The sequence below is a fragment of the Pelobates fuscus genome, chromosome 6, assembly GCF_036172605.1.
Source record: "Pelobates fuscus isolate aPelFus1 chromosome 6, aPelFus1.pri, whole genome shotgun sequence".
Lineage (NCBI taxonomy): Eukaryota > Metazoa > Chordata > Amphibia > Anura > Pelobatidae > Pelobates > Pelobates fuscus.
Genome location: NC_086322.1, coordinates 183,005,472 through 183,030,965, shown reverse-complemented (window position 1 = coordinate 183,030,965; position 25,494 = coordinate 183,005,472). Strand labels below are relative to the sequence as shown.

At 41.7% G+C, this 25,494-nt stretch overlaps 1 protein-coding gene across 1 annotated transcript in view; it reads left to right on the top strand.

Moving 5' to 3' along the window:
* Positions 1-25,494, top strand: part of MAP9 (microtubule associated protein 9) — a 64,079-nt gene that overhangs the window by 22,812 nt on the left and 15,773 nt on the right. The window contains exons 7-9 of the mRNA XM_063460101.1: positions 4,157-4,320; positions 12,074-12,150; positions 14,553-14,715. Of these exons, the coding sequence (XP_063316171.1) occupies positions 4,157-4,320; positions 12,074-12,150; positions 14,553-14,715 (404 nt within the window). The remainder of the gene's footprint in view (positions 1-4,156; positions 4,321-12,073; positions 12,151-14,552; positions 14,716-25,494) is intronic.

Sequence of the window (25,494 nt, the reverse complement as noted above, 5' to 3'; positions counted from 1 at the left end):
TCTTTGTAGTATTGTAGTAAGTCATTTACCCAATTTAAAAAAATTAATAAAATGAACTCAGCAGGGCTGTATGGAATTACCGTAAGACTTATTTTCTTTATGTTTGTGTTGTCATGCTGGAAATTACAACACATCGTAGGGTTTGCAGATTAAATACATGCTGTGTATGTTATACTTTGCTGTAGTTTGTGTTAACCAGTTTGGTATAGTCTTCGAAAATACTCTGCTCCTTCTTTAATTCAATATGCCAGCTGAGTAGATTATCCACTTACCGTATATACTCGAGTATAAGCCGACCCGAATATAAGCCGAGGCCCCTAATTTTACCCCCAAAAACTGGGAAAACTTATTGACTCGAGTATAAGACTAGGGTGGGAAATGCAGCAGCTACTGGTAAATTTCTAAATAAAATTAGATCCTAAAAAAATTATATTAATTGAATATTTATTTACAGTGTGTGTATATAATGAGTGCAGTGCGTGTATGAGTGCAGTGCGTGTATGAGTGCAGTGCGTGTATGAGTGCAGTGTGTGTGTGTATGAGTGCAGTGTGTGTGCGTATATATTAATTGAATATTTATTAACAGTGTGTGTATATAATGAATGCAGTGTGTGTGTGTGTGAGTGCAGTGTGTGTATGAATGCAGTGTGTGTGTGTGCAGTGTGTGTGTGTGTGTGTGTGTGAGTGCAGTGTGTGTATATGAATGAAGTGTGAGTGTGTGTGAGTGCAGTGTGTGTATATGAATGAAGTGTGAGTGTGTGTGAGTGCAGTGTGTGTGAGTGCAGTGTGTGTATATGAATGAAGTGTGAGTGTGTGTGATGCAGTGTGTTTGTGTATGTGTTGGTGGGGGTGGGCATTTAATATATTATTAATTATTATTTTTTTTAAATTTTTTTTTTTTGTATTATTATTTATTTATTATTATTATTTTTTTTTAATTATATTTATTTTTCGTCCCCCCTCCCTGCTTGATACATGGCAGGGAGGGGGGCTCCTTCCCTGGTGGTCCAGTGTCATTGGTAGTTCAGTGGGGGGGCGAGGGGGGCTGGCAGAGCTGTACTTACCTTTCCAGCAGCTCCTGTCAGCTCCCTCCTCCTCTGCGCGGTCTGTGCAGCTCCCTCTGTCAGCTCCCAGTGTAAGTCTCGCGAGAGCCGCGGCTCTCGCGAGACTTACACTGGGAGCTGACCGAGGTGCTGAACGGACGGCGCGGAGGAGGAGAGAGCTGACAGGAGCTGCAGGAGAGGTAAGTACAGCTCTGCCAGCCCCCCTCTCCCCCCTGTCTGTATTATGGCAAGGTAAATTGCCATAATACAGACTATGACTCGAGTATAAGCCGAGTTGGGGTTTTTCAGCACAAAAAATGTGCTGAAAAACTCGGCTTATACTCGAGTATATACGGTATGTCACTCTTTGCTACATAATGCTATTTTTAAATTTGAAATTCAATTTGATTTCCTGACAATTCTCACTTTAGAGAGTAACTCAGGGTTATTTGTTAAAGTGAGAATTCTAAGTGCATTTAACATTTAATACAAACGTAGCTAAACTGGAAGCACAGCTGACTTAGAGACTTTTTCCATTTCGGCTATTTTTATTATGTTTTTTTTATCATTTTATCTTTTGATTTCAAATTTACTTTGCATTTTCAGTTTACTGAATAAACCCTACCTGTCAGTATTTTTTTTTTTTTTTTAAACAGCATATTTCTTTAGAAGAGTGAAGGGTTTTCAAATAAGTCACATCGTTGTAGAATCTCTCGGAGTTTAAATTATGCTTGTTTTGTGAGTTATTTTTGAGAAATATGTCTTGAATAGATGTATTCTTTTTTTGATGGAATAGCTTGATTACTTCAGGTGATTCTATTATTTCTTAGTGTTTGAAAAATATAATCTTAAAGCCTTTTATGAAGACAAAGAATCATTGAACTGTATTTTACTGCTTATTTTCAAACACTCTCTAATACACGGTGCATTTATCAAACTGGTGTTTAGCTACCTATATAATCAAGCAGTTGATGGGATTCTCACAAGATTCTAAATTCTCTTCTATTTAACATCTGCCCGTTTACAATCAGCAGTTTTTTCAAGTGCAATTTGTACCTATTGATGTGTTTATATTACGTTTTGGAAAATATTTCTGTGCTCTTTTATATCAGGTAAAAATAAATTATAGGTCCATCCTATTTCTTTTTTGTCAATCATTGTTTGAAGTATTATGAATTACATATGACAAGGTAAATAGGTAGAGTAACCAAGGATTACAATGGAAGGCAAGGTAGTAAAATGAAACAAGGTACCATATACAACTACTGTCAGTCAACTATCATTAATCAGTGGAAAGGTAAGGGGGGGGGAGAGTGTTTCCCACATAAAGGCATACAAATTAAATACATTGTGTGGGGGTGGAGACAGATGGGGTCGAAGGATCAAGAAAAGGGTGGTAGGGAGAAGGGTAACGGTGATAGAAAAAAAAATAATTATGGGAAAGTCGATGAGAGAGGAAGATGACTCCACGGGGTAGAGATTTGACGGTTTCTGGAGATTTTTATGTAGACAGATTTTTTTATTTTAATGTCTGTGCCACTCCTGGATAGCGTCATGGCTACATCTCTATGAGACACAGGACGTTTCTCAGGTACACCATTTATTCCTTTTTATAACTCGTCTTTATCCATTATCTGTGATCACATAGTAAAGTAATCTCCTTTCCCTGACTGTAGAAATGATATGAACCATTGAAACTTCCTGTTCTCTTTGGAACCAGGGGTGAGCTTACGTTTTCAGAAAAAGTGCAGTCATTATATTAGTTACTAGTGGTTTCAATGACTAATGTTGGCCTAGAAATGTGTTACCTTGCATATTAGCAGTCATTCCTAGAGTATCCAGTATAATGAGTGAGGCTTTACAATCTGATTTGTATACTGCAAAATATATGAAAATAAAAAAGGTTTAAAAGGTTTATACTTCAATTTGGTAGGGAAGTTGTTAAGCTAAAGTTGCATGTATGTGGTTATCCTGGCCCCTGTAATCTTATTAAATGCATGTATTAAATGAGTCGGGGCACATATCTACAGAACCAATACAAATGTTTAATAATATTGAATTATTTATATAGAAATCTTTGGTTGATTTTTAAAATAATTTTAAACATGGAATGTTGTGGTTACTACAGCAAAATAGAAATCTCCTTTTTCTTTTTTTTTTCATTTTCAAACACTTCTTCACAAATGTGTATATATAATGACGCTAACAGCAGGCAGCAACAAACCATCAATTTAACAAGGTGTTCCAAACACAATTATTATTTTTTTTTTTATGTTTTGATTAGATTTGAAACAAATGTTAAGTGCTAAGCAAAATTCTAAATGTACAAAAGTCTTTTTTTAACCTGGTAAAAGTAAATATTGGTCAAATGTAGCTGCTGCAGGTCTTAAAATGTAGTACATATATGAGTAATACTTTATACATATGTACAAGGACAATTTCCCCCAAGATTATTATTTTATTTTTTTGTTTATATCTACACGTATGCGAACATCCATTTCCTTCTACAATGTTTAATGTGGCATAGTGCCACTGTGTATAGATTATATTTTAAAACTAAACTGAATAGGGCCTTCAGGTTTACTATTTTTGCAGAAGACCGGTATAATATAAGTAGCACTGTTAACAAGTCCAATCAGCCTGAGATTTTACATATTGGCTCCCAACTGACAAGGTTAGCATAATTTCAATCCATTAATGATTCTCCACAGAATGTCTCATAAACCTTTAATAATCAGCCATGTGGGACTCACAAATAAGTAAAATGGGCATAATAATAATAACAAAGTATTTAACCAGGAAAGGTACATTCAGATTACTCAGGTTTCCCTGCCGGGATTTGAATCTGCAACCCAAGGGTTAGAACAGATTCTGCTGATGCATTAGCCCACTGAGCTATTTCACCGGCCTAAGGGCATAAGGAGGTTAAAGTGTAAAAATCATAAACTTCATCACTGCCCTTTACAAAAAATCTAATTAAGTGAAATAAAGTTCTCTTTCCAGAAACATTTGATCTTTAACGAATCATACATGATTGAAAGAAACATGTAAAAGGGAATGCAGATGATTTCTGTTAATGTTGCTCAATACATTTTTTTTTTTTGCCATTTCAGATCTAGAAATAAAAGACAAAGAGCCTTTTGGGGTTTCCGAGTCACAGGGCAATGGCAAAAAATCTCCATCAGTTCTGGAAATGATGCTCAAAACTGTTTATGAGAAAACAAAACATTCAGAGAACGATGATCATCCACTTCAAGAAATGGGGGACAACAGTTCGGTAAGTTAGCATGCTGTGAATATGAAACTTGCATTTTTGCAATAGAAATGTGATAAAAATTTACATTATTTACATCATGGTTCGTCAACCTGGTCCCTACCGCCCACTAGTGGGCGTTTCAGGATTCCAGGTGGGCGGTAGGGATTTCCAGGTTGATAGTGCGGGCGGGTGCCAGCCGGCGGTACCCGTGCGACAGGGTACCGCCGTGACCATTTGCGGCTCCGGCCCACGCGGTAAACTGCAGGTGCCGCCTTCCAAAGTGTCCATCGGTTGGCCCATGCTGTCAGGGCCACCCGATGGATGTGAATTGTAAGGGGGCCCGGTCAGCGCTGGGCGCTTTAACAGCGTGACGTGGCCCCCTGTGATGACATCACAGAGCTGGGAGGAAGTGACTGCACGTCACTCCTCCCAGCTAAAACTAAGAGCCGCGCGGGAGGAAGCAGAGGGAGTCAGAGTGGGAACTCTGACTCCCATCCACCTGAGCCACCACTGGACCCCAGGAAAAGTCACCCTCCTGCAGCTTAAAGGTAGGAATCAGGAAGGTGACTTAAATATAATGTGTGTGTTTGTTTGTGTCTTTGTAGGTATGTCTTGTGTGTGTGTGTGTGTCTTTGTATGTCGTGTGTGTGTGTCTGTCTGTATGTGTCTATGTATGTCGTGTGTGTGTGTGTCTGCGTGTGTGTGTCTATGTATGTCTTATATGTGTGTCTGCATGTGTGTGTGTCTGTTTGTTTGTATGTGTGCCTGTCTGTGTGTGTTTCTTGTATGTGTATGTGTGTGTGTATATGTGTGTGTCTGTGTCTGTGTGTATGTGTCTGTACGTGTGTCTTGTGTAGGTGTGTCTGTACGTGTGTCTTGTGTAGGTGTGTCTGTACGTGTGTCTTGTGTAGGTGTGTCTGTACGTGTGTCTTGTATGTATGTGTGCCTGTCTGTTATAGTGGACTATAGTAAGTGGGCTACCTAGCTCAGCCTTCCTACTGGGCATTGCTATAAGGAAGGTTAAAAAATAGAAAAAGGGGGAAAAAAAGGTGGGGAGGGGAATTGAGGAGGGAGAGGAGATGAGCTGACGCACAAATGAGAAATCATATTATGCGCAAACAGAGAAGTCGTCTGAATATCACTGAAAGAGACCTTCGTTTGTTCCTTACGAAAATCGAACCAGATATCAAATATTTAGTCTCACAGCATCAACCTCAAGGATCTCATTAATCACTAGTAAAGGTAATTTCAATTTACTTTATTGTTTTCTCATTAAACTTTATAAAGTTAAAAACCTTATAAACCTGCATTAAGTAGAAATAAAAAGATAAATGTATGTACATTTTTTTTTTTTTTTTTTTTTAAACACCCTCCTTTCTTAAAAATATTTCGCATTTGCACGAAAACTGGTGGGCGGTAAGGACATTTTTTCAACCAAAAAGATGCATTAGTGGGCGGTAGGTAGAAAAAGGTTGACTACCACTGATTTACATATATTTGCTTTGGTGCAGTGCACATGCATTTGTAGAGAACTTAATGTAACACTAAAGTCACCCAGACCACTTTATCTGAATGCAGTAGTCCTTTAGTTTTAAACCTGCATTGTAAAACTTTGCAGTGTTTTGGAAACTACAATATTTTCATGTATCCAACACTAGTGACTTTCTTCCTGATATCCACCAGAAGCCCTGACACCTCCAGATGGAGTGAAACTCAGTTTGGAAATCAAATGCTGTTGATAGCAGCATTTGATTTGTGGTGCCTAATGCAGAAGAGGAATACTGGAAACAAGGAGAGTATTTTTTTTTTTTTTTTGTATAACTTAAAAGTGCACTGTAGTCACCCAGATCACTTCATCTCAATGAAATGGTGTGGGTGCAGAGTCCCTGTCCTTTTAAGCCTGCAATGTAATACATTGCAGGGTTAAATTTACCTCTAGTGGCTGTCTGTATGACAGCAACTAGAGGCACTCCTGCGGCACAGACTAAGTAAAACGAAGACCAGAAAATAAGTGTTCGAAAGGAACATGTGGAATCACTTACTAAAGCTTGTATCAGAAAAGAGGAACATTTTAAAAAATATAAAGCTAAAAGCACAAATGTTTTACCTTGGGGATTAAAACAATACAAACTGGTTATAATGCTCCAAGCAGTGAAGGAAAAGATTGTGGAGGTTTACAAACCATGCAATGGTGAAATTCAGGGACCTTTCAATGCCATGCATGTGCTAGCAGGAATAAAGTACTGTCTATAAAAATACTTGAAAAATTAGAACCCATGCCAGCAGACATTCTAGAAACTGCAAAATAGAAAAAAACTTAAAGAACAGAGAAAGAGAGAACATGAGGAGAAGTTTAAAAAGGAAGATCTATGGGGGCGGAGTCTGACTGCCAAGCTGAACAGACGTGGGGAAGAAGAGCTCCTGTCAGGCGGGCAGCATAAAGGGCACACACTGCGGCTACAAAGCCCAAAACTCTCACCGGGGGCATTTCCCAAGCCGGGGTACACACCTGTATCGGGTGATACCTCCCTGGAGCCCATCGGAATCAAGCGACTGAAACGCCGGCTGCGGCCTACTGGAGCGTGAGCCGGAGAGAGGCGGCCGCTCACTCCGGCACCGGAACCCCCACAAGACTTCGTTGTTCTCCTACCCCCCCCCCCCCCCCTGGACCGGTGGGGGTCATTCTGGTCCCCACTTGACAAGTTGACTAAAGCTGCGGACAAGTGAGGCTAGTTACAAGTACCGCTGGGCCTCATCCAAGATGGCCGCCCGGCATGGCACTCAGAAAAGAAACACAAGTGGTCACTTACTCTCGCATCCCCTGGAAAATCTTGACCAGTTATACCTGAGGTTCTGTACGACCCTATGTGACAGGGGAGTAGCCTATAGCCAAGCAGCCCGCATGGTGGCCTCATGGATCCGGCCCACTACACGCCGATGCCATTACGACTTCCCTCTCCTAGCCTACAATGGAGCCACTCGGCCACACAGGCACCAAAAGCCGACAAGGCGGGAAACTAACTCAAGCTACCCAGACACACGTAACTGCTCCCACTCACAAGCGAGCAAGTCCACCTGGCAACTCTCATGCTCAGGCACCTCACCCAAGCGCAGACCCTCAGACCAGCGAGATCCTTTCCGGCACCTCAGGGCAATATCTGTGCATCACTCTGATTTGCAGAAGGAATCATTGCAGAACCAAGCCAGAGAAGGGATGCAGCTACATCTCTCATACCCGCACTCACACACCGGGAAGACAAGCCAAGGCGCCACACAGGTGAACACACCGCGGAAAGCCACTGGAGCTGTATCTCAAACTGGGGAAGCCATCGAGACTGGCACACCGCAAACTTGGGAGATGATTGCACAAGGTATAGGCTGAAACACAGGCATTGCAGGACTCTAGGGGTCTAGTGGACGCTGCCTGCTGCCTCAGGTGCCCCCATGTCACAGAGAGCATCATAGCTAACTGCCGTCTACATTACAGATGCTCACAAGTTGGCAGAGTGAACTTTCTTTCAGCTAAAGCTTTTTTGTTATTCCAGTTTACCAAAGCAGTCCAAGTATGAGAGACTCAATGTACCAAGCTAAGTTAATTTACATGTCGAATGCACTATATATATATATATATATATATATATATATATATATAATGTCCTCATACACTAATATGCACGGGCCACAGGGCTGCAATGCTCAACACATAGACAGCCTTTACTCATCCACAAACAGGGATAATCTATATACCGCAAATATGGTTAAAGGAATACAGCCGTAGGGGTTCACTGTGTTAACCTATCAGTTCAGCTAGTTTATTTACTCACTTACTGCATTTAACTACCAATCCTCTTGTCTGTCGATACTTTGCTTCGAATCACATGTCTCATCTTCCACACAGACTAACAAGTCCCAGCACCAAACTCAATGCACGAATATACAGCAAAGCATTACCAAGCTACTTACATACTACACCACACTTCAGTAAAACAATGTCTAGCCCGTAACTGAGCTTGTTTACGCTATAAAAACGTGCAAACATTCACGCCGATACCAAGCTTGTATGAATACCTATATATGCTGTTGGGACATTTGCAAATGTTATGTACCTACCTACACATGCCTAGCTGTTCATACCGCGACACTCTATTCTATAAGCAGGCTATTGAATTTATGTTACATCTTGTTTTATTCATGTTTTTACTTGAAGTGCAGCACCTCTTGACTATATATGCCAATTGTTAGCAACGATATTGTGTACTGAACATGTCAACACTTAAGCCTGTAATCTCATCTGCACTCATAAATAAATAATAAAAAAAAAAAGGAAGAGCTATACAACGACCAGCGCCAACTCTATACCCTGCAGAGAGCCATTGCAAATACCAAAAAGGAGGGGAGGAAAATGATGATAACTCAAATCCACCACCCATAAGCCATCATAGAAACCTAGAATGTGATGGCAAATAAGAACCATTCGGCCTATCTAGTCTGCCCAATTTTCTAAATACTTTCCCCCCTGCTTCTATAGGGGGGAAGAGCACCATGCTGTATTCAAGTAATCCACACTGCATCAACCCTGATGCAGCCAGTCATAGCCAGCCGGTGTCAACCACGGCTGAAGAGCCCAACACAGGGCTTCCCACCCCCGCCGGAATCAGTAGCCCATCTCCCTGTGACTGGTGGAGCACCAAGAGCCCAGCCACATAATGGGCCTCCGAAGAACCGACACAACAATAAAACCTGGAGAGGGGGCTGAATTATGCCGTCTCATGCCCCGTACTTACATTTGTGTAAGGTCACAATATGTTGGTAATGTAACAGATAGATAGGCATAGAAATAGCTTACCAACAGTTACATGACATAACTTGAAACAAAGGCTAGTAATAACAGGTAAATTATAACATTCCCATGAATATGCATTGTTCACATTATACCACATCTGCTCCATGTTCCATCTTCTGTGACCACACATGAATCACTGGATGATGGTGGTCCAACCTGGGTCTTCAGAAGATTCCTCTAAGGCAGTACCTGTCATGCTCCCAAGGTAACCCATACACCTTCATCTCCTACGAGGCCAAAATTCGTTTTCACACAATGTACATACCCCTGCATACTCCTTTTCATAGACCAATATGGTGTTGGGAGAATATGTCGCCCAGAGGGAAATCCAGTTCATAGGAATGCTGTGTATTTACTCCTCTGGACCCTATTTTCCCCCACGCACCAGAAGCTGGGCATGGTCTCTTTACCTCATCCAGTGGTGCTGGTGAGGATGTGTGATCCAGGATCCAATTCTGAATTGGCATTACCAGTATATGTATGAGGAACATCCTTAGGCCAGAGGAATATGTGCCAAGAGTTCACCTGTCTGGCCTTGAGACTGAATGGGAAACCCCATCAATAAGGGATCCTCTTCTCATGTAATGCACTTGTTACCGGGCTTAGGGCCCTGCTTGTGTCCAGAATCAGTATCAATAGGTCCTGGTAGAGAGAAACCAGAGATCTCCTGAGCTGAATGGAGGTTGATGGAAGGATCACCACTATGATCTTCTCCTTTTAAGCTAAAAATATGCAGACAGCAGTCCTCGTCCCACGGCTGGGACGGCCTGAGGGCTAATGTGCCCAATCCAGTGGTATTTAACTGGGAGTCTTGGGTTCCAGGGCCTGCTTAAACAAGGCATCCAGCAGCTCACTGAGGGATTCGTTTTCAGATTCAGGCAGGCCCTGAACCTAATATTATTCCGGCGGCTGCGGTTGTCTCCACCTGTCTACGGAATTCTAAGAACACATTGCCTTGTTGTGTGGTGGCAAGCTCAGTAGCTTGATGTTGTTGGGCATTAAGCTGGGCCTCTGCCTCCATAGCCTTGACCTGTGTTTCTATTGCTCTCTGCGCACTTCAGCTACCTCCACACGGGTGGCAGCGCAGCATTCTGCCACAATGACAATTTTGTCTGTTTTATTCAGGAATTTAACTGAAATCGAGGTTAGTTCAACTGACATCTGGGTTAGGACATGATCGTGTGATAAACCAGGCATGGACTCCGCTACCTGAACTCAGATAGCTCTGCGCCATTTGTTCCACATGGCAAAGCCCATGGAGGCTGTCTGGTGTGGAGAGAAAGTAACCCATCATGGGACTGATATGTCCAAAGGAGAGACTGCCTGGGAGGTACTAGGTGTTTGTAGCTTCTTCGTTCTCCTCATAGTCTCGTTTTAAGGGCTTTTCAGGCTGGGAGTGCGGGGCTCAAAACTCCTGTGTACTGCTCCATACACAGCCAAAACAACCCCCCAGACCCTCAATTTGTATTTCTTATAGCATTCCTTTAAATTTCTAGCTGCAAAGAAGGGTAGATTGAAGGGAACCTATACTCTTGAAATAACGGTTGTTATTTTCAGAACAATAGGTTCCCTTTAAGGTATCTGACTGCAACATTATACGATCAAAATAGTGTAGCTGCCATTCTCAGTTTCAGCAATACTTAAAGATTTCAGAGGCTAGTTTTAAAGATTAATTGTAGGGCAAAGATCTAAGAAGTTTAGCAATCAGCAGAAACATTCCATTGATTTCCACGGTGATTGCTTTTATATATATATATATATATATATATACTCAATTTTCTACAAAATCGCTAATCTCTCTCTGCAAGTGAAAGAAATAATACATAGAGTTATGAAGGCTATTTTAATGCAAAAAAATGCACGACTAACGGGACAGAAAAATCCCTGACCCTGAAGTCAAGAAGGATTAGGTGGGCTATTTTAATGCAACCATTAACGGAAGGTCAAAGTATATATATTCCATGGGTGATATGACCTGCAGAGAACTAAATGTCTTAAACCATTTATATAGTTCAGGAATTTACACTATTTCTATCTCTCACTTATTTGTTTAGCTGCTTCTAAAAATATTGGAGAGATGAAAAGATGTCAACAGCTCAGTGTCCTTTTGTCTTATATTTCACACAGGGTCTGAAATGTTAGTATAAAGGCAAAAATGTGATTTTGCTCACATATAGTAAGGGGGACAAAACAGTACATACATTTTAAATGATCTGCCTGCTGTTTCAAACATAGTATAAATATTTAATTAATGGTGATCCTATTATTTAATTAGAAGAACCTTTCCAGAGTAATGTCAGGTTCTAGATCAGGGGTGCCCAAAAGGTAGATCCCCAGATGTTGTAAAACTACAGTTGCATTTGGAATTTGCATGCCTTTAGAATGACAAAGCATCATGTAAGTTGTAGTTTTAAAACATATGGGGATCTATCTTTTAGGCAACCCTATTCTAAATGAACTTGTAAAGCTAATGTATATCTTTTTTACTGAATAATTTATTTTGAAGCATTGACACAGAATTACTACTTTATTTAAATGAAATAGTGCTTGTCTCATAGAGGGATGTTTTAACCCCTTTGTGACAAATTGAATGTGTGATTTATGGCGTGTGTGTGTATAATATATAATATACCATATGACCTCTTGCCCATGTGCACATTCAGGTAGTAGCATACGTAAGTACATAAAGAAGAAAGAAAAACACTCACAGGTCTTTATAATAGATGATTAAGCTACTGCCTTATTTCATAGCATTTAGGAATAAGTGGAAACACAATTAATGTTTATTCTTATGTGTGAACTCCTGTATAATGAAAAAGTATTTTTTTTTATATATATATATATTTTTTCTGCAAATGTTAACTTTCAATTTCCAAAATTTTATCAGTTTAATTGACCTCACTGTTAGCTAAATTTCAATTTCAATTTCAGTTCGATCAACAAACAGTCCTGCATGGAAAACATTCAAAGGAAGATAATTCTGAACTGGATCAATCTGATGCAAGCAGGTAATTCAAGCTATTTACATGTGTAGTTTAACCTTTACTGCCTAAGGTAAGTTGACAAACTGTTGGTTATGGTGTTTGGAGGATTTCTTTAAGGTTTTTAATTGTATAGAAGTACTAATATTATTAGTAGTAGTGATGCTAATAGTGATCTGCATCCTTTGCATTAAAGGGATACTGTAGGCACCTAGATCACTTTAGCTCATTGAAGTGGTCTGGGTGCAATGTCCCATGTCCCTTCTGAGAAACTGCAATAATTACCTTGCGCGGTAACTTCTCCTCTAGTGGTTGTCTACCAGACAGCCACCAGAGGAACTAAATGACACTGGACGTCCTCATGACTACTTCCAGAATAACTGGAATGCCTATAGGAAACCACTGATGCTGATGTCGGAAGGGGAGGAGTGTGGGCAGAGCTTGACCCAGCACCAACGGACATTGGTGCTCGATTCAGGTAAGTGACTAAAGGGGTTTTAACCCCTTAAGCGCCGTGCGAGATGAGGGAATGGGAGGGGCATTGTAGGATTCTATAGTGCCAGGAAAACTGCTTTGTTTTCCTGGCACTATAGGATCCCTTTAATGTCACCCTAAATGTATTGAAATTAATTTGTTATGATGCTCAAGTATTGATGCTCAAAGTATTATTTTAATACTTTCGACATTAACTATTATAGTAGCAAATAGCTTCTTTTTTTTTTTTTTTTTTTAAAGATGACTTTAATCTAATTAAAAAGAAAACAAATCACAGTTCTTTATTGTTCACTTTTTACTATAACAAGTCCTTTCTACTCTTTATAGAGATGTTTAGTTTCTTCACATCCATTCTACATTTGTACAATCATGATGATTAGCAGGTCATCAAAGAGCTGTTTGCACTGTTATTTCCTTTTTATATATTTGTGTAATATTATCATAATCCTCTGTGACCACTTTTATTTTTAAAGTAAACAAGGGTACTTTTTGTAGACTTTCCTTATAATTAAGGTTTTCCATTCCTCTTCATTTTGTAGCCTGCTCCTTATTACTTTTTACCCTTATTTACAGTTATTATATTTTCTTCCTTGTACCGGATCCTGTGCAGTTTTTTCTTCTGTGGGATTTATTTTACTGATGAATTTGGAGTGAATTTGATTGTCAACTGAAACAGTACCTTGATTTAACCTGGCCCCACTAACCCCCACACCCAAGTCACTGAGCAAAGAAGGATGGAGTTCACTGCATTGTATGTTTTTGGAGTTGTTTCTGTATGTGATTTCTCTCTGTTTACATAAAGAAATGATTACAATTATTTCACAATATGAGGGACAGTGGATAAAAACAATTCAACAATGTATTCACAGAAGATGTAATTTCGATTAACTATATATGAACATAGCATCCCTGCTCTCATAACATAAAAAATTAATATCATGCCAGTTTAAACATAACATTCATATTTGTTCGTTACCATGAATGTTTCCGGGGATTGTTTCTTTATTTCTGGTTAAATAGAACAAGAGCTAAAATTATTTCATAAACTACTAGAATTTTTTTTACCATAAAACATGCTACAGTCTATTCCTAAAAGAATGAAATATACATGAAAGTGCTCTCCTTGCTCTCATAACATCAAATATTAATTTCATACAATTTGTCTTATGATCAAGAAAGGTTTTCTTTTCCCGTTGATATTTGACCATCATACTTAGATCAAGATTGAAGTACTGTAGTGTTTCTTCTGCCGATTTTTAACGCACACAAACGTTGACTCACTAGAGCACAACAAATGCAGGCCCAGAAGTATTTGTGTTAATACTATCCAACAGAATGTTAATCATTTTATTTGACATTTGGAAGGTTGAGTTGACCCTTCCAGGAATTGAAAAGTTTTAATTTAATATCTTTTTTTTATTTTTTTATTATTATATACTGCAGCTGGAGCACTAACTACCAAGTGATATTGCAAGGTGGTAAAATGTGTTATAGTTGAGCAATCACATTACAAACTACTTCAATTTTAATGCTCCAAATATTCTCCACTTTTAGAATATTTCCCCACAAAAGACAACATAGACAATATAAGATTGTAATTAAAGTTTACAGCAAATCTGCACATAGAATACAATTCTGTTTATCCTGAACTGTTATATTTATTTAATCTGACCTTGCCTTTGTGCTTTAGGCACATACCTAAATGTATCTGAAGCAGACCTTGTCATTCACACAGTTTTTGAATGGCAGGTCCACTTCAAACATTATTAAATGTCATCTTGTTTCACATTTTCACCTTGGACTGACACAATTACTGACATGATAAATACATTCTGTAAACAATAGCCTTTTTATAAAAGTGCAAAACTAGCATTATGCTAAACTAGGTCAGATTACATTTATTATATATATGTACTATTCATCTTTACAAACAGGACATTACCTTCTGAGCATAGTAGTAAAAGAGCATCAAAACATCACGCACGTTGGTCAGCTAAATCACGCTACTTGGGAACCCTTACATTGTTGGACAAGGCGATCAAGGACAACAGTTGCGATGTAGAACCAGCAGATGTCTTACGAGCTACTGTTTATCAGGTAATCGTTACGGCACTGTTTAATTCAGCATTACAGGTGAAATGACTATGTAGAACAAAGATATATTTTAGAATATAGTCCATTCAACATCTACCTAGTTGAATTTAGGCAATTAGATCTTGGTGTAAAATACATCTATTTTTTTCTTTACAATTAAACTTGCACATAACCTATAAAACATGAATCTAACATAAATTGTTGTTGTCTGTAAAACAAGTATTAAGTAATAATTAAAATGAATGTTAAAATATCTTTTCATTTAGATGCTAAGTTTTATTATATTTTCATTTTTGAAACAACACTTGATGCCTATAGCCCAGTCCCCACATGATTGGATTGTTGAATGGTTAGTCATTGTGGCTCTTTTTTTTGCAAGCAGGCAATATTGCTTTCTGAAACCTAAAACATATGGAGCAAACAGAACAGTGAAGCAAACATAGTTACATAGTTACATAGTTAGATAGCTGAAAAGAGACTTGCGTCCATCAAGTTCAGCCTTCCTCACACCTGTTTTTTGCTGTTGATCCAAAAGGCAAAAAAAACCCCAAAAAAACAAAAAAAAAACAGTTTGAAGCACAATTTTGCAACAAGCTAGGACAAAAAAATTCCTTCTTGACCCCAGAATGGCAGTCAGATTTATCCTTGAATCAAGCACATATTACCCTACATTGAAAGATTATATCCTTGAATATTCTGTCTTTGCAAGTATGCATCTAGTAGCTGTTTGAACATCTGTATGGACTCTGATAAAACCACTTCTTCAGGCAGAGAATTCCACATCCTGATTGTTCTTACAGTAAAAAAACCTTTCCTTTGCCTTAGACGAAATCTTCTTTCTTCCAGTCTAAATGCATGGCCTCGTGTCCTATGTAAAGTCCGGTTTGTGAATAGATTTCCACACACATTGATATGATTTATTAGTCCCTAAAATAATGTTGATAGTTTCTCCTTATAGGCCTGAAACTTATTTTCTTTCATCTTAAAGGAATACATCAGCATTTGTAATATCTTAATATAAGCCATCGTTATGTGCTTGCAATTGCATTGTCCGTTATCTGACACTGTATTCATTATTTTGCAAGCATCCCTTGCTTTTCAAACTTGTGCGTACTTTCTGCCTGCAGAATTTTCTATCATAATATTTTGAAACTCAACTGATAATGTGCACCCAAGGTGCATAACAATGGCTGTCAGAAAAGGGGGTAGAAAGGTAGACAAGTCATTTCTTTAAACATTTCAAAATATGGGGTGAAGTCTGACTGTGGAGCTGAACAGACACACTCTGTGTGAGCTCCTGAGCCTGATAATCAACATTAATCACGGGCCCCTCACTTAACTTTGGACCCAAACCTAATGCATCCTATTAACCCCTTAAGGACCAAACTTCTGGAATAAAATGGAATCATGACATGTCACACATGTCATGTGTCCTTGTTATGGTACTTTTTGAAAGTAAACCAAAATGTTCAAATGTCTATCTGTTCCTGTCCAAATCAATAAAATTAAATTGCGTATATACGCTGAAGTAATTAAGTCTGACACACGAGGTTCAGGTTAAAATAACTTCGAGAAAGTTTATTGGCAAGTGAAGAAAAAGCGGGCGCGCAGGCCCTTTTAAGAGGCATTTTGCGTCATCATTGATTATTAGAATATCAGCAAATAAACATCATCAATTGGATTAATTGTTAAGTGACGGGGTTAGTGTCTTACCTATTGGTTCGTAAATTTAAGAGGTTAGTCCCATGCCCACCCATCAGAGGTGGGATTATTCTGGACACGGGTGGGGGACAAGGGGGTCCTAAGCGTCATTTTACACGGTCAATGATATCAGGCTTTATGTCCAGGTGCAAGGTCTCTTATGAATAGAACATTTCATTACTACTGTGTTCTGTGGCCTTCAAACTGTACTATCTTACAAGCTCTAAGGAGTAGCCAGCGAGTCTTAAGGAGTAGCCAGCACCTCCTGGTACTTGTCCTTGAAGGAAACACAGTCTTTGTCTACTGTATTAATTGGGTTGAGAAGTTCAGTCACGTAATGTAGTTTTAAAATGAACAAGTTAAGTCATGAGGACAAAATGGAGGATTGAAGAAGTCAGGTTAGGAGGACAAAATGGAGGACGAAGTCACAGTATAAAGTTAAAATGGAGTTAGTACAATGATTCAATACAAGTACAATAAAGATTTTTAATAATTCCACATCAGTCCCCCCTATGAAATGTTAGATTCTAAGAGATAAAACTTTATTATGTTAGTATCAGAAGACGTGTTAACCCAAAGGCACAGAAACCCCGTGGCCGCTAGCTAGATGTTAATGCAAAGTGCGAGGCTGTCCCTAGATCTGACCCTAATAGGCTAACCATCCGTCAGTATGGCTCTCGAACGCTTCACACCCAAGGGTATCCCATGGCAGCTAACCCACCACTTCTCCACATGGGGCCTTTACCATTCACTGACAGATGCTGTCCCTAATCTAGTCCCTTCCTAGAATTCCTGCACTTTATCAACAAAGGGGATAATTTGCAGCGGCAGACAGGGTGAGTTGATGTCTTGGAATTCTTGGTCATCAACTTCGAGATGGGTCAAAGTGGGTGTTGCTTGGTCAACAGTCTTCATGAGGGATTTTCTCAGACATGGGAGGACACAACAAAAGAGAAGAGCAAAGATAAAAAGAAAAATTAGTATAGCCATACCAATCTGCATTAAAGCCTTTTGCCATCCTGTCATCCAACCAAACCATCTTTCCCAGGGATCTTTTATCCCAGAATTCCTTTTTAACTCTTCAGACAAGTCATTTAATTTTTCTATAGCTAGTGTGACTTTACCATTAGGGCCTGTGTTTTCTGGGATGTAGGTACAACATGTCATAGTGTCGGGCAAAATCTTACAAACCCCTCCTTTTTCGGCTAAGATCATATCTAGGGCCATCCTATTCTGGAAAGTCATTTGGGATGTGGCCTGTAACTGTTCGGCCAACCCCTGGAGGGCGTCTCTGGTGTAATTGACAAAACGCTGTTGATTATAATAAATGTAATTTATCCAATTTAGATTCTTGTTTGCGGTAACTATGGTAAAAATTGATTCAAATCCTGCAGCAACTTCATCCCTAGCTTTAAACTCATTGGGCACCCCCCTGGGCACTCCAATGGCATCAATATATACATGAGGATCAAAACTTCCTTTCACTGGGGCGTCACGTTTAACCTTAGTGTGGCTGAACTCATGGGTGTTGAGGTGTGTGTCAGAAATAATATGTATAGGCATAATGGCCTTAGTCAAAGTACACTCTCCCCACCATTCCGTGTCCATTCTGGATCTCAGCTGTAAATCCCCACACAACCAGTAAATGTCTCCCAGTGACCTAGTATGGTGTTGCAGCAAGCGTACAGGAACAGTTCTGTATGTAGCACAATAACCTTTGGAAAAGTTACCCACAAATTTACCAATACCATTGTACATGGCATAGCAAGTGTAATTACCTTTATATACGGTAATACCATCAGGGGGTTTGACGTCTTTGGCTAGAAGAGGATACTCCTTTGTCCATGCAATACATATGGACCTGTTAAAATTATAGTGATAGGCAAAAAGGCTTAAAACACATTCTTCTATATCTACGGGTAGGATTAAAGGTACGGTACCCAGGTGAGGCCGGGCACCTCCACACACATAACATGCGGTTCTATTATGCTTATTAGCATTATATTTCATCCATTCTAACCATAAATTTACATCATTAAAACCTGTTTCAGCGGCCATGGTATCTTCAAAAGTGGGGTTAGCAATGGCCATCATGTCCTGAAAGGTCTGGATATGGGGTTTTAATGGGTTAGGGACCATATGGGTGGCCCCTTGCCACTCAGAAGAGTTGCACATATCTTTGAGGTAGAAATGCCCTAATTTCTGGTAGGAACCCCTTTTCCAGTACATTCCCATCACATACTGGTCTGCATCGGTTGGGCTTGGGTGCTCAATGTTAAGGATTAATTTCATTGGTGTGCTCCCCCCAGGCTTTCTTAAAGTCATTCTCTGGAGAAGCGATCTACCACGATCATCTACTTTAGCTACGGCACTTTTTGGTTTGTAACCCCAGGCAGGCCCGGCATTCCACCCCGCCGCCCCCCAATGGTCACAATTGTGCCCCCATTGCTTGTCAACTACACAAACATATGGGTCTTTCGAATGAGGGATATCTCTATAGATGCTCTGGATTTGTGGTGTGGGAAATGGGCATTCTACAATATCACAGTAGTCAAAGGTATAAGTAGCCACCTGGGTGCATGATGAATTATACCAGAAGGTGTACCCACTAATGTCTTTGGTAATGGCTACTTGCTGGGCCTTCATAAGGCTAATTAAGGAGAAGATGTACCAGAGATACATGTTTGTGCGATATTCGCCTCCTCTGGGGCAGGAGATTTCTTGCAGTGGGAAGCGTGGATCCAATTTGGCCTACCGGCCAATTTGACGGAGGTTGCGGTAATCAGGAGAACTTGGAATGGACCGTCAAATCTCGGTTCTAGAGTATTTTTCCGCACAAACTTCTTAACCAGGACCCAATCTCCGGGGAGTAGGTTATGGGAACCTGTATCCAATTCGGGATCTGGAATTGAAGAGAAAACTTGGGCATGTATTTTGTTTAGGACATTTGCAAGTTCAGTTACATAGTCTACTAAAACATCTGATTGGAGTAGCAACTGCTGCGGATAATAACAACCTAGTCTGGGTGCTGTCCCAAATAGAACCTCATATGGGGACAGTGAATGCTTCCCTCTAGGTGTGTGCCTAACACTAAATAGAGCTATTGGTAGGCTTTCTGGCCAGGGCATCTTTGTTTCTTGTGACATTTTTAACATTCTGGTTTTTAGAGTGCCATTCATGCGCTCCACTTTACCACTACTTTGTGGGTGGTAAGGGGTATGGAAGGCTAGAGTCACCCCTAGAGCAGTCCAAATTTCTTTAGTCACAGTTGCTGTAAAGGCTGGGCCTTGATCACTCTCAATGACTTCTGGGAGTCCGAATCTGCATACAATATCTGTAATTAGGCGCTTTGCGGTTGTCTTTGCAGTGATATTGGCCACTGGGTAGGCTTCTGGCCAGCCTGAGAACATGTCTACTATTACTAGTGCATATTCATGGGGCCCACTCTTGGGCATTTGGATGTGGTCAATTTGAATTCGTTGGAAGGGGTACATGGGCTTTGCCAGGTTCTTTGCAGGCACCTTGACTGGTCTTCCCGGGTTGCATTTTGCACAAATAACACAGGCTTTGCAGAAGTTGCTTATCAATGTTGTGATTCCGGGTGCTTCATAATACTTCTGTATGAGGGCGGCCATCAGTTCTTTTGACAGGTGTGCAGGCCCATGTGCCCATTGGACCACTGCTGGGTATAAATTTCTGGGAAGACAAAATTTGAAGTTGTTGTAATATATTCCGTCCTTTTGGACAGCTCCTTTCTTTTTCCATTTCTGGATTTCCTCAGGAGTGACTGCAGCTTGTTGTTCTTGTAAAATTCGCAAATCAGTAGGAAGAGTTTGCAAAGCAAAAATAGGGACTTCTTCTTCTTCTTCTTCTTGTCCGGACACTTCTTCATCCACTTCCTGCAGATCCCTGGCCGCTAACTTAGCAGCTTGATCAGCCAAATGGTTGCCCCTTGCTTCATCTGTATCCAATTTCCCGTGGGCCTTAATTTTCAAAACGGCCACTTCTTTGGGGAGTAGGAGGGCATCCATTAGCTCCTTGATTGCAGTGCTGTGTTTGACTGGTGTACCGGCGGTGGTAAGAAATCCTCTAGTCTTCCAAATTAGGCCGAAGTCATGTGCCACACCCAGAGCATATCTTGAATCTGTATAGATGTTGGCACGTTTTCCTTCGGAAATTTTGCATGCTGAAGTCAGAGCCTGTAATTCAGCTTCTTGCGCAGACATTGCTGGCGGTAAGGATGATGATTTAATGACTTCATCTGTTGTGGTTACGGCATATCCTGTGTGATATGTTCCTCCTTCATCGGCATATCTCGATCCGTCCACAAACAGGGTAAAATCCGGATCTGGTAATGGGTTCTCATGCACAGTTGGTAAGTGCACTGTTTCCATTTTCATCTGTTCAAAACAGTCATGAGGTGTTTCTGGGTCATAATCATTCTTTATGACCAGATCTTGGAATTCCTTTTCCAGGAAATGGCGTGGCCATGCTTCTAGAAGGTCAGTTGTTGGGTATTTGACAATACCATTTTCCTGTAGCTGTTCTTCATTCATGGTGGCCCATAGTTTTGCCATGGGCCCAAGATCATTCCATGACCTTGTCTTCAACTTGGTAACAGGAATATGTGGGATAGCAGTATCCCAATGACGGTAAAGGTAGTTAAGTTGTTGAGGTAGCTGGATCAAGACCATGCTATTGCCTTCAGAGTCACAATAGAAGTCTTGTGCAGTGAGCTTTACATCGGTCCGGTGGTAAAGCTCATCTTCATAGCAAGGTTCAGGAGTAATGTTCGGTTTGTACCACGTGGTGCAGAAGGCGTGATCTGGGCCTTCACAGAGAGGTTTTTCGCCTTCATAAAATGTCAAATGTGGATGCATGACTTTCTTGATACATCCACAGAGCAGGTGAATGTAGGTTTCATCCGTGATAAATCCATAATAGATACCCCCCTCAGGGAGTGGAAGAAGAGTGGACGGATTAAGCACTTGACATCTTTGGATGGAAATGTTGTCAGGCAAAAGAAGATGACACTGTAAGCGCAGATGTCTGGCTGGAGACACGTGCTTGAGCTGGACTTGGTTGATGATGGCAGAAATGTCATGAGGGGCCAAAACAACCAGAGGGTGGCCAAGGACCAGGTCTGAGGTTCTTTCTATGAGTTCTCTCGCAGCAAAAACAGCCCTGAGACAGGAAGGAGTCCCTCTGGCCACAATGTCCAGTTGACATGAGAAATATCCAATAGGTCTCTGGCGGCCTCTCAGGTCATTAGTTTGGGTGAGAACTCCTGTTGCATGGCCTTGTCTTTCAGAGACAAACAATTTGAAAGGTTTGGAGTAGTCAGGTAGGCCCAAGGCAGGAGCAGAAGCAATGGCACGTTTGAGGGCATTAAAATTGTCCAGAGCTTCATTGGTCAGACCGAAGGGTTCGGACTTAAGAGCATCATAGAGAGGTTGCATAAGCAGAGAGGCTTCTGGGATCCATGCTCTGCAGTAGGAAATGAGGCCTAGGAAGGCATGAAGAGACTTAGAAGTCCTTGGAGGCGGAATGTCTAGCACAGCTCTTACCCGGTCCCGAGTAAGATGTCTGGTACCTTGAGATAGACAATGTCCAAGGAAGATCACTGAAGACTGACAGAATTGTAGCTTGATGAGTGAAGCTTTACATCCCTGTTCTGCCAAATAGGAAAGAAGACTAAGTGAACACCTTTCAGTAGTGGGCATATCATCTCCACACAGCAGTAGATCATCCACATACTGAAGCAGGACAACTTCTGGGTGGTCAGCTTGCCATGGGTCAAGGATGGTGCCCATGGCCTTTGCAAATTGACTTGGAGAATTTTGTGCCCCTTGGGGCATGACAGTCCAGGTATACTGCTGCATCTCATGAGTGAAAGCAAACAGGTATTGACAGGATGGGTCCAGTGGGACACTGAAAAAGGCATTGGCCAGGTCAATAACTGTGAAGAATTTTGCAGATGGTGGGACTCCAGAGAGCAGAGTGTGAGGATTTGGTACAAGAGGGGTGTCCAGGACGGTAGCTTCATTAACAGCACGGAGATCCTGGACCATCCTGTACTTTTCCGGCTCACCCTTTGGAGTTTTCTTTTTCACAGGAAATAATGGGGTGTTGCATTCAGATTTACATTTGACAAGGGCACCCTTCTCCAAGAGTGCCTTGATGTGGACAGAAATTGCAGCAGACTGTGCTGGTTTTAATGGATATTGTGGTTTTCTTGGTAACTTAGCTCCTGAAATAAGCTTTACCACCACAGGGGGAACATTTAGGTGACCTATGTCCTCTGGGCCTGAGGACCATAACTTAGCTGGCACCTGTGTTTTTAATTCCTCTGGGAAATTGGACCTTAATTCTGCTGCCTCCTCACGGGGCTTTTCTAAATGCAGCATCAGAGGCAAAGAGCATAGGGCTGAAGTGTCTGATACAGACAGAGGTGTAAACATTTCTACCTGCCCATCCGGGGTAAAGGTGATGGATGCTTGCAGGCGTGAGAGAACATCAGCACCTAACAGGTTAATGGGGCATGTGGAGGATACTACAAAGCGAGCAAGCAGGCTAGAGCCAACTCGTAGTGGAGTTGTTAAAGGGCTACGTCTTGGCTGGCCATCCACTCCAACACAAGAGACATCAATACTGGACAGGAAGGATGGGTCTGGCAGGTCTTGTTCTCGTAGAACACTACGGGCTGCACCTGTGTCAACTAGAAATGTAGTAGGATGGTCTTCAATGGGCAAAGTCACTGTGGCAAGTGGCCCTCCCTTATCCCCTGTAGACGCTGCCATTACAGGGGTTACGGACACAGGCTTGCCAGTTTCCTAATCATCTGGTTCTTCAATAATTGGAATCTTTTTCTCGGTCTTGGGGCCTGGGGCAGGCTTAGAGAACTTTCTGGGTGCCCCAGGTTCCTTTTTAGGTTCCGGACAATCACTTCTGTAGTGTCCCTGAGCCCCACAATTAAAACAAGTTACATCCTCTAACTTGACACCCTTGGTGCCAGAGGTGATGGGGGTAGCGCGGGCCACCATGAGTGGAGCTGGATTGGGTCTTCTTGGGGTCTGAACAGATTCCAGACCTCTAGCAACTAAAAGCAGGGTATCCAAGGGAACAACCTTGTATTCAGGACGTGCAGCAATGATTCCCTTGCGTATAGAGTCTTTAACACCTTGGACAAACGCACCTGACAGCATTTGTGAATGAATCTTATCTGTAAGATCAAACCCCAAATCTGTGAACATTTGATACAGTCTTGCATGAAACCTTTCCACTGATTCTCCTTTATCTTGAATAACATCAGTAAGGCCAGCAGCCTGATCCGCAAGTTTGTCCTTAGCCCATTCTCTTAATTGGGTGCAAAAAGTTACTCCAGAGGGGTAATCAACATCACTGCTGAGCAGATCTGTACTGAGGTGTCGGGCCATACTTGGCCAATATGCATCCCCTGCTTTGATAGCACAAATGCTCAGCAAATCACGCCATGCGGCGGAATAAGTCTTTTGAATTTGAACTATCCCTCGGTAGAAGGGCATAGGCTGTTTTTCTGGGTCAGGGAGTGATTTCATTAGAGCACTAGCTTGAGTGGGATTGAAAGCAACATATTTAGGAGGGGCCTGTTCTCCCCGACCCTTGTGGCCAAAGGGGTCATCGATAGAACGATGAGTTGGGGCTCCCGCGGCAAGCTCCGATGAGACATGGGACACCCTGTCCATCTCGTCATCATCGAATTCTATGATATTGGCTCTTTTGCGCGGTGCAGGGCCCGCATGAGGTGAAAGGATCGGTGGTTGGGAACGAGCCCCGGATGCAGGGGTGGCTAGCGAGTCATAACCTGGGGATAGGTAGTCACCGGGAATTACCGGCATCAGGGCCGAACTGGGGGCCGCCATATTGGTGGCCGGAAAAGGTGTTACATTAGGGTTAAGGGAAGGAGTGGCGGCCATGTTAGATGTGGGCACACCCGGAGCAACCTGTGCCGGACTGGGCATAACCGGAACCTGGGGAGTGGCTTGGGGAAGGGGTAGTGGATATCCGGGATAGGGCAGGGCCATGGGATATGGGAAGGGGTAGGGCCAGGCTGGGGAGGGAAAGGAGGTGGGGTATTGGACTGGGGCGGAGATGGGAGGGGACGGAGAGGGATTGGTAGGGGTGGGTGCAGAGGGAGGAGCCGGGGTGAGGGTGGAAGAGGTGGTTGGCTGGGCGGATGCAGAGGGGAGGGGATCATTAATGGAGAGGGATTGTAGGGAAGGGATGGCAGATGAAATGGTAGGGGAAGGTATAGCAGGTAGCGTAGGGATGGATGAGGATGATGGGAATGTCAAAGATGGGGAAGGGGAAAAGAAAGATCCATCAGAATTCAGGACCGGGCAGACAGGGGAGGTAATGGGATGGGTGTTAGGAGGATTGGGAGTGGGGAACATAGTCGGCTGGCTATCACTTATGGCTGACTGAACCTTGGGGATAGACATTCCCTGGGCGCCGGTTTTGGGCGCTGGCTGAGGGTAGACCCCAGCAACACAATTATTATGATACACAAACAATTTCACACCTTTGTGATTTATCTCTTCCTCAACCCAACCTTCTAGCTGAATAGCCTTCGCTACTCTATACCATGCTTCAGCAGTCTTTAATAAACCATTATCTGTAAGCTTGCCTTTCTTTTCTGTCAGTAACCTACGCCAACTTTCTGGTTGCAATCTTCCACATGTCGGTACAGCAATTCTACATACTTTTGCAATCTTTTCAACACCTTTAACCATTTCCTCACCCTCTCTGTCTTCGACTAAATCACATGCTAACCAGCCCTTACTGGGCTTGCTTAAATCCTGTCCCATAATCCCTTTACCCCTATACCAGCGTCCTAGATATAGGGAGAGAGAAGGAAAACTGAACAAGAACGTCTACAATGCTCGACTGCCACCCGAGAATCGTGGGATTTTCTCAGGTGCGTCTTCCCAAAACGTAGCCTAGTCACTGAATCCGCCTACCCGGGGTGGTAGACACGGATTGGAGCGAGGTGAGAAGTGTGTGACCAATCACTTCTCTTTCAAGAGAAATGGGAGTGGATAG